Below are 14,167 nucleotides of genomic sequence, written 5' to 3' on the forward strand. Positions count from 1 at the left end.
TATATATGTTGTACAGGTAATGACAAAGAGGCCATGAATTTGAAAGAAAATAGGATGGGAGGATTTGGAGGGGGGAAAGAGTAGGGGAAAACGGTGTAATTATAACCTCAAAAATTAAAAGGAGTAATTTTTTAAAGACAGGTTTTTTTGGCTCAGTTTTGGAAATCAGTCTATTGTTTTGAGTGACTAGGGAGGGAATTTGGCAGAGGAAGGCCTTACATCAGAGCAGAAGCAAAAGAAAGGAGGAGCCAGAGTCCCACAGCCCCCTTTTGGGAGCACCCAACCAGCCCCACCTCCTGATGTCTCTACCGCCTCCCAGTGGTACATTAGCCTGTGGGCCTCTGAGGACCATTCCCAGTACAAACTACGGCAATCACAAGAGAAGATAATCTTAGGGGCATCCTGGTCCTGTGGACTCTGTGGTACTACAAAATCTACACAAGTACATGTTCTACAATAGGAACTTAGAGAAGTACATTTGAGTTTTCCACAGCTTTCTCTTCAGTATAAAGATAAAATTACATGAGCCATCAAGGTGGCTCAGCAGGTAAAGTTACCTCCTACCGAGCCTACACTATTCTGAATTTTTCTTCATATCAACCCCCTTGTTCTGCAATCATTATGATCAAACTTATTTTATCTAAATTCTTAGTGGTGTTACAAGACTTAGAATCTACACTGAATTTTAAATCTTATATTCTGCACAGAATTGTTACCAGAGGACACTGAATTCGCTATGCTTCTTCTTAATTTATCAGAGAATTTTAGATGTCATTTAAATTTTGCCTGGCAAGCTGGGATTATTGGCTCAAATCTAAAAACATGGTAAATTGTTATACTAAATCTAATTTTAATAGAGGCTCTGATCTTTAGCCTTTGCTGAGACTTTTCTTGGAGAATTGGGACAGCTCATTTTTGTTTACCTATTAAAAACTTTAGAATATACACTTGTCTACGGTAAGCCAAGTGCAGGACTTTGACAAAGAACATTTATGGAGTGAAGATTTCCTCTAATAAGGTTTACCCACCTCCCCAAACAGGTGAGGCAACCCCACTCTCTCTGTGGCTATTATGGGTAACTCTTGATGCAGGCAGGTGTCGCCCCACTTAGACCCAATACTTCCCACCTCTGCTACCTTTGCTCCAGTCCCACACGGGACATGCAGCATCGTCCCACTAGACACGCAATATGTCCCACAGATGATTTGTTTTGCTTTACAGCAGATATGTCCTAAGCAGTCAAATATAAGACGTATAAATACGGCCAGTACAGACAGTTCACTGAGTGATACAGGCTGCATTCACGTTAGAGTTGAGCAACGTATATGGTCATTACCGTGACTGCTGGGATGGAGGTCAGAGGACAGTCAGCAGGGCAGTCACTGGGAAAAGAGACAAAAGCACATTGTTCACAACCGGCGTGCTTGTCTCACAGGAGAACACACTCGCCTGAAAATGACTGTGACCGAACAAACTGGCCAAGGAAGAGATCATGTTGCTTTATACAAGCAATATGCAAGTGAGACATAATTTAAGACTTGCAGAGCAGGAGTGACAAGTATAATATACAAAAATGTTCAAGATGTATATTGCATAAACTAGAAAATTTAACATAGAAACTGTTCTTATCAATCTATGAAAATTACAGCTACATTCTTCTTATTTAAAATTCCAAGACTGGTTGCAAAATTAATCAGAAAGAAATACTTCTGACTTTGGAAGAAGACCCCTTCCAAAACTGTGAAAACCATTGTCTCTCAGATCAGTGGGTTAAAAATCCAATTACAATGAAAAGAAAGCAGTTTTAAATAAGCAGATAAACAAAGAGCCAACTACTGCGGGGAATTGAAGAGCATAATCGTACAGTAGTGGCGACACAGTGTAGAAGCCAAGACAATAAACAGTGCTGAAACAATTGCACACCCATTTTCAGAAGTTCTCTACGCCAGCCGACGAACCAGCTCAAATCCTAGTTCCATCAAGATGTCTTTAGAAAAACTATTCTAAAGCCATAAAAGAAAACATGAGTTGATATTTTCTTAATCTTAGTGCACAAAGACATTTCTTAATCAAGAATAAAATTCAAAATTATAAAGGAGAAAATCAGCAGTGTTGACTACACAGAATTGTTTTAAATAACTCTATAGATAAAGATAGCAAACAAGGCTTTAAGGACTAGCTACATAGTCAGACATTTGCAACATGTATGAACAAATGTAACTATTCACCATATGTAAAGACTTTAACAAATCAAGAAAAAGGTAAACATGTGTGCAGAAAAAAAGCTTATTAAGTGAAAATTCCCAGTAAAAAAAAAAAAATACCAAATTAGCTTAGCGAAAGCTGTTCCATGTAACCAGTAAACAAGTTAGCAGCTATTACTTCCTCCATTGAGATTGATAAAAATCAGTAATATTGACAATGTCAGTGAGGAAGGTGAGAAAAGGGGACTTCTTCTTGGAAACAAAGAGCTGGACTGTAAACGGTACAGCCAAGTTGAGAATAATTTACTACATCCCGTGCAATATAAGGGGATGAAGACAACAGCTGCAGCTTTGGTGGTCTCTCCACAGAAATATTTACTCACTTACACGTGTTTTCATAATGGCAAAAGCTGGATTAGTCTCTGATCAGCTACAGCACAGTAGCTAACTAGTTTTATCTATGCACTGGAATATTGCGCAGAAATCAAGAGTCAAATAGCCATTCGTGTATCCTGGAAAGTTAGAAACTGTGTCCTAACAAGGCAGGGAATGCGTTCAGTAAGCCGTGTTTGCAGTGAAGTCTCTTTCGTGATTTAAATGTTTTAATGTGTTTATTAATTTTTTTTGAGAATTTCATACAATCATATTCACCTCCCTTCCCTGAACTCCTCTCAGATCTACGTCAGTTCCCTAATCTCTGAACTTTTGGGGTTTTTTGTTTTTCTTATCTCACTGAGGCAGTTTTAGTTGTCCAAATCCTCAGGGGTTTGGACATCCACAGGAGCATGGCTGACCTACCAGGAGTGACACCCTTAAGGAAAATTGACTCTTCCTCCCTCGGTGGCTTTGTGCCACTTCCCTACCCCATACTTGGATTTTGTCTGGCTTCGCCTTGCACTGGTCTTGTGCACATGTCATACCTGCTGGGAGTTCACGCATGCCACTGCCCTGCTGAGTCCAGAGAGCGGTTCAGTCACCGCTGCCTACAGTCCTTGTTTGAACTTGGAGTGGAGACCTCCCTGGAGCACACAAGACCTTGGGTTCCATCCCCATTGAGAAAACAATTATATGCATAAATATGTGTGCACACATGTGCATATGTATATATATATAATATGTATATACAAATATATAAATATAGGTAAAAATAAGTCCATCTATGCCTAAAACCTATAGATAGATGATATATAAATAGATAGATAGACAGACAGACAGACAGACAGACAGATGATTAATAGGTAGATATGATGAAAGACCATTTAGGAGTCTATCGGTCTATTTTATGTGTGTTACCTCTAAGAAGAAATTTTAAAACAAGAGGCAGGGAAAGCTAGTAAAAGAAAATGTGTACTGTAGGAATTTAACTGTGGTGAATGTATGTTGTTTTGTAATTAAAACTTCAAACCCCCCCAAAAATATAAAAAGAATGCCCTGCCATGCGTAAAGGAGAAAGTTGTCCCATATGGTGACCTGCATTCTTTATTCAGCAGCTAGATGGGGGTTCTGGAGCATACAAGAAAGGACAAGGCAAATAGTGGAACAAGCGTGGGATCCAAGTGAAACCAAATATGTAGATTAGAGACTGCCATTTTCACAACACATTTTATCCACAGAGGAGGGGGTCTCTGTTTCCATGGCAACCCTGCCAGCCTGAGGAGAAAGCATGTCAGAGCGTGGAGTTTGTGCTGATTTACAGAGCATCGAATTTAGCTCTCATTCTTCATCCTGAAGGAACTTGCTTTTATTTTCTAATGGTCAATTACAAACTGTCACTGATTTCAAATAGCGAAGTCTCCAACAGTGGTCATCTTGCCATGATTGGATCAGTAGCAACAGCACACGATCAGCCTGTTCTGACTCCCACAGTCCACAGCAGATGTGAGGACAGCAATGTCATCTTTCATCCCATTGCGGGGCAGACAGCAGCTGTCTGATGTCTTTTATGTAGGTTTGACTTAAAGAAAACTGCGCAGGGAAGATGCCCATATATCTTAAAATTCCCTATTTTATCTACGGAGGTGAAACCCTTTGTTGCAGCGTCAAGAAGAATCTGGGGCAATGAGTAATTACCATCTCAGAGAGATTGTTTCCCTGTCTTTCAGACATCCCGAGACCTGGCGTGCTTTATACAGTTTGAAAACGTTAACATTTACTACGGGGTTCAGTGCAAACTGAAATACAAAGCTCCCACCGACCACTGCTTCGTTCTAAAGGTAGGTGGTGAGTTACTGAGTTAGACTTCCGAGGCATTTCACTTATTACTCGCTTCTAAGGAAAAGTGGTCAATGTGATTTTTTAAATCTCAAGTATGCTATCATAAAATGTGTAGTTTTAAACCAACATAACAAAGTGATGTGATATCTATCAACTTGTGTACCCAAAAGCCTGCTGTCTGATCCTAAAATTTTAAATCTTTCTGGGCCTTTATCAATTCAAGAAATGTAATTTCCATATTTTGAGCAAATTAATTTAAAATCCCCATTAATAAAACAGACCAGTTTTTAATTCTTTACTCATTTTATTCTTGTTCTACTGTACAAAGTTTTTTGAAATTATCTTGCCAATGTTTCCTAGAAAAGAAAATACAGAAAAGACTCTTAAAACTTAGAATTACCCAGGTTGTAAAACTTTTTTTAAGTCTCATGTATCCCAAGCTGGCCTCAAGGTGGCTGTGTAGCCGAGGCTATCCTAGGGACCTGATTCTCTTGCTTGCACCTTCCGAGTGCTGGGATTGCAGGTGGCTCCCACCATGCCAGGTTTAGGTTCTGAAACTTTTTAAGGGGCATATTGTTGGGAGGAAATATGTATTATCTGAAATTTGGCGCAGCTTACACGTTTTAAGTTAGCATCTCAGTCCACCAGATCAGTAGATTTTACACCCTCACTTGATGTATTGAGTGCCTTTTGGCCTCCAGAACTCTGGACTTAAGACCAAGATAAGTTTGTTTGCATTTGTTCTTAGTTTAATATCATAATAGCCAATCATATTCAATCATTTTTCTCCATTCACAATTACCATTGCTTATTATGATCAAATAATTGCCTGGAATTCTTGGCTTCATTAAGGACTCAGTATTTTGTAGCTTTTATTTAGACATCCTGGTCTTTCTGTTACTATGTAGTTGCTTTTATCAATTTATCGATAATTTTAGCAATCATGAATCACATGCCAGCCTAGTCAGCACGATACTGTCCCTGTGGGTCTCAGCCATAGTATTTGATTCCTGACAGACATGCCGTGATGCCTAGAGACATCTGGTATTCATAACTTGGAACAGGGACCAGATATTACTTACTGGCGTCTAGTAGAAGTCAAAGCCATCAGAAATCAGTACTACACAAAACAAACCCGCACCAAAGAATGGCCTGGCCTCAGATACTGACATTGCGGCTGTTGAGAAATCTGTGCTCATCAAGAGGTACCCAGAACCGTGGCTGGAAAGGGCTGAAGCAAAGTGGAGAGCTAGATTCATTCCCTTACTCGTGCAGTCAGTAATTGTTGGACGGCAACTATCTTCTGAGTGCATTCCAGGGCAGAGAACACAGAAGTAAACACAATGTACAATAATCCCTGTTTCCATCGAGTTTATGGTCAGTGTGAGGGACTGACCATGAAGAAAAATGTAATGTGTTGTCATGTAAAAAATAATATAGCTGGGAATTGATACAGAGCAGGGTAAGGGGCAGAGTCTACTGGGGCCAAGGTTCTCTTGGACAGAGTGGTCAGGGGAGAATAGTGACATTTGACAAAAGAAATGAATGAATGTGACAGGGCAATTGTAACTGAGGGGAACCCCTCCAGGAACTGGACCCTTGAGTTCTAAGGTAGAGGTCAGAAGGAGGAGAGCCGAGGAAAGCGCCCTGCCTCCTTCTGGGTTTTGCACATCCGTGCCCACTGCCCATATTGAAAGGACGGTGAGGATAATGGGGAACAGTTACAAAGCATTTTGTTCATGAAAGTAGAATTGAGATTGAGCTCTAAGTGGCCGAATCAGGACGAGAGTTCAGTAGTGTGGTTCCGATGATGCTCTTCCTGACTATTAGTGATGGTGCAGCCCAGGACGTCGCCAGCAACCTGGTGCCTTTCCTTATTCTCGTAGACCTCCATTCAGATGAAGTCGGATCCTTGACTTGGCTGCCAAAAGGATTTTAGGAGGTGCTTATTTGAAGTAGAGTTGGGGTTTACTTAGAAGAAAGGTTAGCATACATTTAAGCACGGGACTGAGGGAAAGAGGATCTCAATGAAGTGATAAGAACACACTGCAGGCCTGGCGGTGGTGGCGCACGCCTTTAATCCCAGCACTCAGGAGGCAGAGGCAGGCGGATCTCTGTGAGTTCGAGACCATCCTGGTCTACAAGAGCTAGTTCCAGGACAGGCTCCAAAGCTACAGAGAAACCCTGTCTTGAAAAACCAAAAAAAAAAAAAAAAAAAAAAAAAAAGAACACACTGCAATGTGGCTGTGGGAGTCATGTCCATCTTAGTGACTCTCGTGCTAAGAAAACCTTTCTCTGTTTTTCGGTAAACGAGAGCGTAGGGTAGTTCCAAAGGTACCTTGGGGTGGGATTACAATTTCATAAGGCAAAAACATCATCCACAAAGATTGCACAAGGTAGTTAAAACATGCCTTTCCTGTAAATAGGGTTTCTGCTGCAATTCCTAGAAAGCTTCCGGTTTACAGCCAAGAACAGAGGAAAGACCATATACACTTGGCCTAGTTGTGCTTGAGTGTGATCCATACCATACTGCAGAACTCTCTGAGAATTCAGATTCCTAGCCACAGCTCTAGCCACTACCTGTATGCAAAATATTCCTAATCTGTGGCAATATTCTCTCTCACCTGTAGTGACTATAACCCAACGGCTCCTCTCCACCCATACCTCTCTCAGCAATCCCTCCCGAAACGAATGGTCCCACTACCCTATAGTAATTTCCCATTCACTCCTTCCCTAACACATTAATAACTAATTGACTTAAAACAACAGAGATTTAGTGCTCTTGTATTTTAAAAATTATAATCAGGGTTGGGGATGAGCGTTTGTCATGCAAGCCTGGACAACCTGAGTTCAATATCCAGAACCTTGGTGGCAGGAGGGAACTGGTTTCCATAAGTTTTCCTCTGAGCTACACATAGGATACAGATGCACACAGACAGACAGAGACAGACAGACAAACACACACACACACACACACATACATCAGCACTAGAGCCTGGCATGGTGACTCCCATCACTAAGAACCCTGTAGCAGAAGGGTCACAAGTTCAAGGACACCCTGGGCAACTAAGACCCTGTCTCAAAAGGGAACAAAGGAAAAAGCCGAGTTAAAATCTAGAAAAATCTAGAGATATCTGTTCTGTGCCTTTTTCTGGGCTCTGGAAATTTCCCATAGTCCTTGCATCCCTTGTCTTACTGCTCCAGGCCACCAGTGCCCTCGCCCATCGGCACACACTCAGCTCGTCGTCACTGTGCACGTCTTTGTTTCTTCTCCTCTTCTCTAAGGAAGGAGAGCCACAGGATTTAGAGAACACACTAGTTCAATATGACCCCGTCTTGTTGAAGGGAGCAGGGCCCCTTGTTCCATCCCTCCCAGCTAGCTTACACCCAAAATAATCACACAGAAACTGTATTCATTTAAACACTGCCTGGCCCATCAGCCCCAACCTCCCATTAGCCAATTCCTACATCCCAATTCAACCCATTTCCATCAATCTGTGCATTGCCACATGACTGTGGCTTACCGGCAAGATTATAACCAGCGTCTGTCCCAGGCAGGAGATCCACGGCATCTCTCTCTGCCCTCCTCCCTCCCAGCATTCTATTCTGTCTACTCCATCTACCTAAGTGCTGCCCTATCAAAAGGTCAAGGCAGTTTCTTTATTTAACCAATGAAAGCAACACATAGAAGAACCTCCTACACCATGTCTGACCCTGACGATGCCTACAAACAGGTCTCATATAGAGCGGGGCGGCATTTCTTTTAGAGCAGACAGGAATTTGTAGTAGCCATCTACTTCACCAAGCTCTGGAAGAGAAATCCCTTCATCTTCCCACTTCTCATCCGGTCCTTGAGACGGAATCCTTCTGATTTTGCACCAGTGTCTCCCATTCGCTCTTCTTCTGTCTCGTCCTCCTTCAGGTTCACATTCCACCGCTGTTTTGAAATATCCGGTGCCTCCCAGAGCCTAGAAACAGCACTGCCCCTGCAAAGAGCCCTTGTCTATAGTGCCTTCCCACCCCAGATTCCATCTTTTTCCAAACCTTCCACAGAATTCCTTGGCATTCCCCAAACATTCTGACACTCACTCAAAAAGGTTTTCAGTCTTTTTAAAACTTTTATTGTGAAATCAGAGAATAGTCACATTTTATTGTGAAATCAGAGAATAGTCACATTTTATTGTGAAATCAGAGAATAGTCACATTTTATTGTGAAATCAGAGAATAGTCACATTTTTGCTGACGTTTCCCTCCTGCCATCATTCCCCAGCTATGGTGTGATATCCAGGGATTATATTTGTCAGCTCCCAGGGGCTGAACAAAAGGGGCTTTTATTTTTCATTTTATTATCTAGCTTTGATTCTGACATTAACCTTTGGCCAGAGACAAGTTGCTTAACCTTGCCCAATGCTCTCTTTGCTCATTTTGTAAGCTTCAAGGACATTGGGATCCCTTTTAGCAAGAACGTTCAGGAATGGCCTTGAACTTATACGTTGTGCCATGCCCTAAAAGCATCTCTTGTTGGAGTTCAGGGACAACAGGATCGTGAGGAACTAGATTCCAGCCAGTGGCACTGATCCAGTGTTTTCTTTAAGCCCTTTTGCAAATGATTTCCCATCCCTAGTGTGAGTTGTAAGGAAGTGAGTCCTTAGGTGAGGTGACCAGAACCAGCCCTGTGGCAGGCTCTGAGGCTTCGTCACAAAGTCTGAAGAATTTCAAATTGTGAACTTGGTGTCCAGCAGCTAGCTCACCTCAGAACCACAAAGCTGGGGGATGGGAAGGGATGTAGAGGCCTCTGTTTTCTGTTAGAAGCCTTCTTGTTTCAGGACACGTCCATATTTTACTGTCGTTAGGTGAACTACACACTTCACAAACGCTGCTCAAGTGGAATGTACACTTCCTCACAAAGAATCAGTGCATCTCATGGTGAGCACAGTCTGCAGGCTGCTTCTGAGAACTTGACTCATATGATAAACACCAAAACCAAAAGTAAAAGGAATATTTAATAGTGACATAAGCCCAGGGCAGCAATACCAAATTTCTAAATGTCACAGAAGGGAAAATTAGACATTTTTGTTTTCATTATGTTATTTATATAATTCTTTACATGTTTGTAATATCTATGTACATATATGTGCACAAATGTGTGCAAATACAAACAAACAGAAGTCAGAAGAGTGCCTCTGGCTTCTTTTAAGACTTTCTGCCGATTCCATTGAGACAGGGTCTCATTTCTCAGCTACCCTGGAAGCCTGAGAACCCCAGCTATCCTCCCTCCACCCTAATCGGAGCTGGGGTGCAGTGCTTGTGGGGTGTCCAGTTTGTTATGTGTGTGCTGGGGTCCAAATACTGGTCTTCAGGACTGTGGAGCAAGCCCTAATAACTGCTGAGCCACTCACCCCTAAATGTCAATTGCTGAGAAGACTGTCGCCCCTCTCAGATCAAGAGTTCTGCCCCAGGCCAGGCAGCTGTGGCTCTGACTGAAGGACAAGAACTTTGATCTGGTTTTGCAGATTTCTTTGTTGAGAATGCTGCAGGCATCTGTGGAATGTCACGTTCCAGCTACCAAGTGCCTGACTCACAGTTTTACCAGTCTGACCTTTAGGTTAATTAATGCAACAAATCCTTCTTGCAGTGGGACTACACGAATTGGTTTGATTGATATTTCCAATTTTAAGGTCCTCAGAGAACATGATCATTGGAGTAACATTTACAGTACTAAGACAGAACTTCATTGAGAATCTACGAGTAAGCTTTGAACACAAGAGCGAAGCAGTGTGCGGCAGCCATCCAAAAGTATTTGCCGCCATCTGCTGGCCCAACTGCAGAACTACAATAACAAGTACTGGGTGGAGTCAGGAAAGAGGACTCTGGTGGGTAGACTAGCTTCCAGTCCAAGCTGATGCAAATTCTGAGGACTGAAAAGGCCTAAATGAAGAAAGCAATCCAACTAAGGGGGTCAGCATTTCTCGGTTGCCATGAAAGACCACAGACAAGAGTTCTTTACGTTTTCTGGGTTCTTTTTTGTTTTCCTGACATATCTTTAAAATCTGGTTTTTGTCTTCAGTGGCTCAGTATAAATTCAGACATATAGGAGCTCTCCAAACATGAGTTTTTATCATTTCTAAAACCAGAAATAACTAACTTTCCACGTTTTTACAGTCTATGTGTCTCGCAGGGAGGGTTGGGGGGAGAAGGACATCAGAAGGTTAGCAGGGCAACCAGGTCACATCTTTCCCTCAAGGTCCACTGAAGCTCAAAGACACAGCGCCCTGTTCTCAGATCACCGCTGAGACTGGCCACTCTTCTGAAGGCTGTCAAGTATGCTGGATGCGAGAGTAGAAAGGTCTAGGCAGTGTCGTAGAAAGGAGTTGGTGTTTTGGCTCCTTTTCTGCCCGTGGCAGCCAGAGGCAGAAGGTCCCAAATCTGCTGGCTTCTCTTTGAACTTTAATATCATTGTTTATGCTTCTCCTGGCAAGACTAGCAAGCTGCTCTGAGTGCTGAGGAAACACATGTGTGCATACACGCGTGCGCACACACATACACACACACAGATTTTAGTTGGTCCTTTTTTATACAATAAAATGTAATAGAAGTTATACTCGCCCATGAAGACTGGCATGACGCTCATTTCAGACCTCAGGTTTGGTTGCCAGCTTCTTACCCTATGGATTCAATATTTCTGATACAATAATAAACACTATGCTTATCTGTTTCTTTCAACAATGATTTATACATCCAGGCTGCAATTCTACCTCACGCCAGGCATGTACTAAGCATCATAGACCTCCAACAACAAACAAGACCAGTAAAACTCCCATCTAAGAGAGAGTTGAGGCAGAGCCAAACAGAAATGGAAGCCACAGGACAAGGGAATCAAGAGAGAAATAGTACCAAGAATCTTGTGAACTTCTGGGGGCCAGAACCCCTGCACATACACTATACATATATGTGTGTGTGTATCTCCCCTGTATACACAAATTCATACACTAAATATATATAAAACCCCTGTACATACACATACTACCTATATATAAAACCTCTGTACACATACTATATATTACCCTTACACACACTATGTATACATACATCCCTGTACACATACACTATATACATATATATAACCCTATACACACACTATATATGTATATAAAATCCCTGTACACACAAACACACACACTATATATATAACCCCAGCACACACATGCACACCCATTGCCACATTGTGTCCTTGTGGATATGAGATCATTGTTAGGAAAGGGAGATCATTGTAAAACTCTGAATTCTCAGTAAAAGAAATAACCCCTGAGCTAGATTTGTGGGCGGGAGAAATAAGGCAGGAATTTTTCGAAGCATTAGTGTTGTGACACAGAATGTCTATTAGGTAAGTTCCTTTATCTGATAGAGAAGCAACTCCGTTTTCAATGAGGGACAAACACATAACAGACATGAAGGATTCCAGTATTTAAAAGGGAGAAATAGCTACTACTGACACATTAAGTCATACAGCAGGCTGACTGAGCCTGTTCAAAGGTTGGCCTTTGTTTTCTGTTTTTAAAATAGTGTTGAGGGATGAGCACACGCTAGGCAAGTGTGCTGCCTCGAAACTACACCCCCAGCCTGTCTGGGTCCCTCTTACTTTTGAGACAAAGTTTCATTATGTTTCTCAGGCAGATCTCAACCTGGTGATCCTCGCTTGGCCTCCTTAGCAGCTGAGGTTGCAACACCTGTGCTGCCAGTTAGCAGTTTTCAAAAGCTCGCCTGTAATCTCAGCTACTGTGGAGGCTGAGGTTGGAGGGTCATGAGTTCAAGGCCAGCATGGCACCTCTCGCTTCCTGGTCCACAACTGCTGCCAGTCATCATCTCAGGAAATCATATTTGTCAAAGTTTTCCTTTAAGTTTTCTTGAAAGGTGCTTTAGAATCTTAATAAATCGAAATCTACTAATTGCCTTCAAATCTGCTTCTATGTAGCATCCTCAGATCCAGAAGGAATCTCAGTATATCAAATACCTCTGCTGCGATGATGCAAGAACTCTCCGACAGTGGGTTATGGGCATAAGGATCGCCAAGGTGAGAGTGCACTCAGCTTCACGAGACCGTGGTTAGCCAACAAGCTTGCTTCCCGGGGCCAGCATTTGCCACTCCCGGGTACAGATGCTGTCTCATCTGTTTGCTTGTGTGCCCCTCGGTGGTGGAATCACTCACCTACTGTTATATAGGATTGCCTGGACAAACACGCACCTGTCCAGTGGCCTGAGAATCAGAGTTGACTTCCAAACAGACTTTTCAGATTCACAGAAAGAACTGCAAACATAACGTGCAATAAAGAAATTCAAGGTTGTGTACCTTCATGGTAGAGCACTAGCCTAACCTGGGTGAGGCCGAGGTTGGTCCCACCATAAAAGGAAGCAAGGAAAGGAAAGTGCTAGCTCCACGAAATAGCTGCATTAAGACTGCTGATTAGAATTTTGTGGCTATAAATGGGAGAATTCGCTAATTCTGCTAATCTAGAAAATTATTTAACTTGTGAAAAAGCAATCAACGAGCTATACACACCCCCCAAAAAAGGAACTTGAAACAGCAGAATAATAGTACTTTTTTCTCTCAATATATACCTAGCTATTGAAGCCAAACTTTTGACATAAATGGGATTATTTCCTCCACTCTGTTCCCTCCCTAGTATGGAAAGACCCTCTATGACAACTACCAGAAGGCTGTAGCAAGAGCTGGACTTGCCTCTCGGTGGACGAACCTGGGGACTGCTGGGGCAGCAACGCCAGCTCAGACTACTACAGGTAAAAGTTGAGAAGAGATTCACATGCACACACCAAGCTCAGAGTTCATGTCTATCATCAAGTACACTAGGTCAACGCAAACACTGAGGTATTTTGGAGCTGGCAAAGTAAGTGGGTAAAATGTTTTCTGTACAAGCCAGAGAGCCTGAGTTCAGATCCTCAGCAGCCGTGTAAATATGCTGATGAGGTGGCACAAGTCTATGACCCTAGGCAGTAGGGGGCAGAGATAGGTGGATTTAGGGGCCTTGTAGACATCCAGTCTAGTCAATCAGTTAGCTCCAAGATCAGTGTCAGATCCTGTCTCAATCAATCAATGAAGGAACAATTACAGAAGGCACCCTACTATCAACTTCCAGTCTCCACACATGCCTACATACATGAGCACACCCATACACACATGTGCACACATGCAAAGAGCAGAGAGAAGGAGATAGGGTGAATAAGATAGAATAAAACAAAATAAAATAAAGGCAAAATAAACTTCGTAGGCACCGTTTGGAATCTACGCGCTCCACATGTATTGCGTCACAAGTGACTTTTCACAAGGCTTCGGCCCCTTTTTACAATAGACCCATACATAAGGCATTGATCGTGATTTTAAGGTGATGTGTCTTTCCAAAATACAAATATCATATTTGTGCAAGGCTCATTAGTACCCAACAGAATACTCAGATCAGATAGCGGACCAGGCCCTGCTGTCTTCCCTCAGGGACATGATGGCTAAGAGTCTCGTATCCAAGGCTGAGCATCACACTTTAAGGTAACACAACCTTGGTTTGTCTGTGTTTTTGAGAAGACTGGGCCACTAAGATAAGGTACCTAATGAGCTTGCTGCTTTACAAATAGAGGTGCCCCTTGGTATCTGTGACAGAGTCTAGAAACCCCATGAGCACTCTACGAGAACATGGCTGCTATACTGTATTGTTTAGAAATAGTGACAAAGAAAACCCTGC

The 14,167-nt window shown here is 42.4% G+C and overlaps 1 protein-coding gene across 1 annotated transcript in view; it reads left to right on the top strand.

Annotated features, from left to right (window-relative positions):
• The window catches only part of Apbb1ip (amyloid beta precursor protein binding family B member 1 interacting protein), a 97,493-nt gene that overhangs the window by 77,287 nt on the left and 6,039 nt on the right, over window positions 1-14,167 (top strand). Inside the window, exons 10-12 of the mRNA XM_050152730.1 lie at window positions 4,307-4,417; window positions 12,391-12,489; window positions 13,100-13,214. Coding sequence (XP_050008687.1) covers window positions 4,307-4,417; window positions 12,391-12,489; window positions 13,100-13,214 — 325 coding nt within the window. The remainder of the gene's footprint in view (window positions 1-4,306; window positions 4,418-12,390; window positions 12,490-13,099; window positions 13,215-14,167) is intronic.

Source organism: Alexandromys fortis, unplaced genomic scaffold, assembly GCF_014885135.2.
Source record: "Alexandromys fortis isolate MF-2015 unplaced genomic scaffold, M_Fortis_MF-2015_v1.1 scaffold_54, whole genome shotgun sequence".
NCBI classification, from domain to species: Eukaryota; Metazoa; Chordata; class Mammalia; order Rodentia; family Cricetidae; genus Alexandromys; species Alexandromys fortis.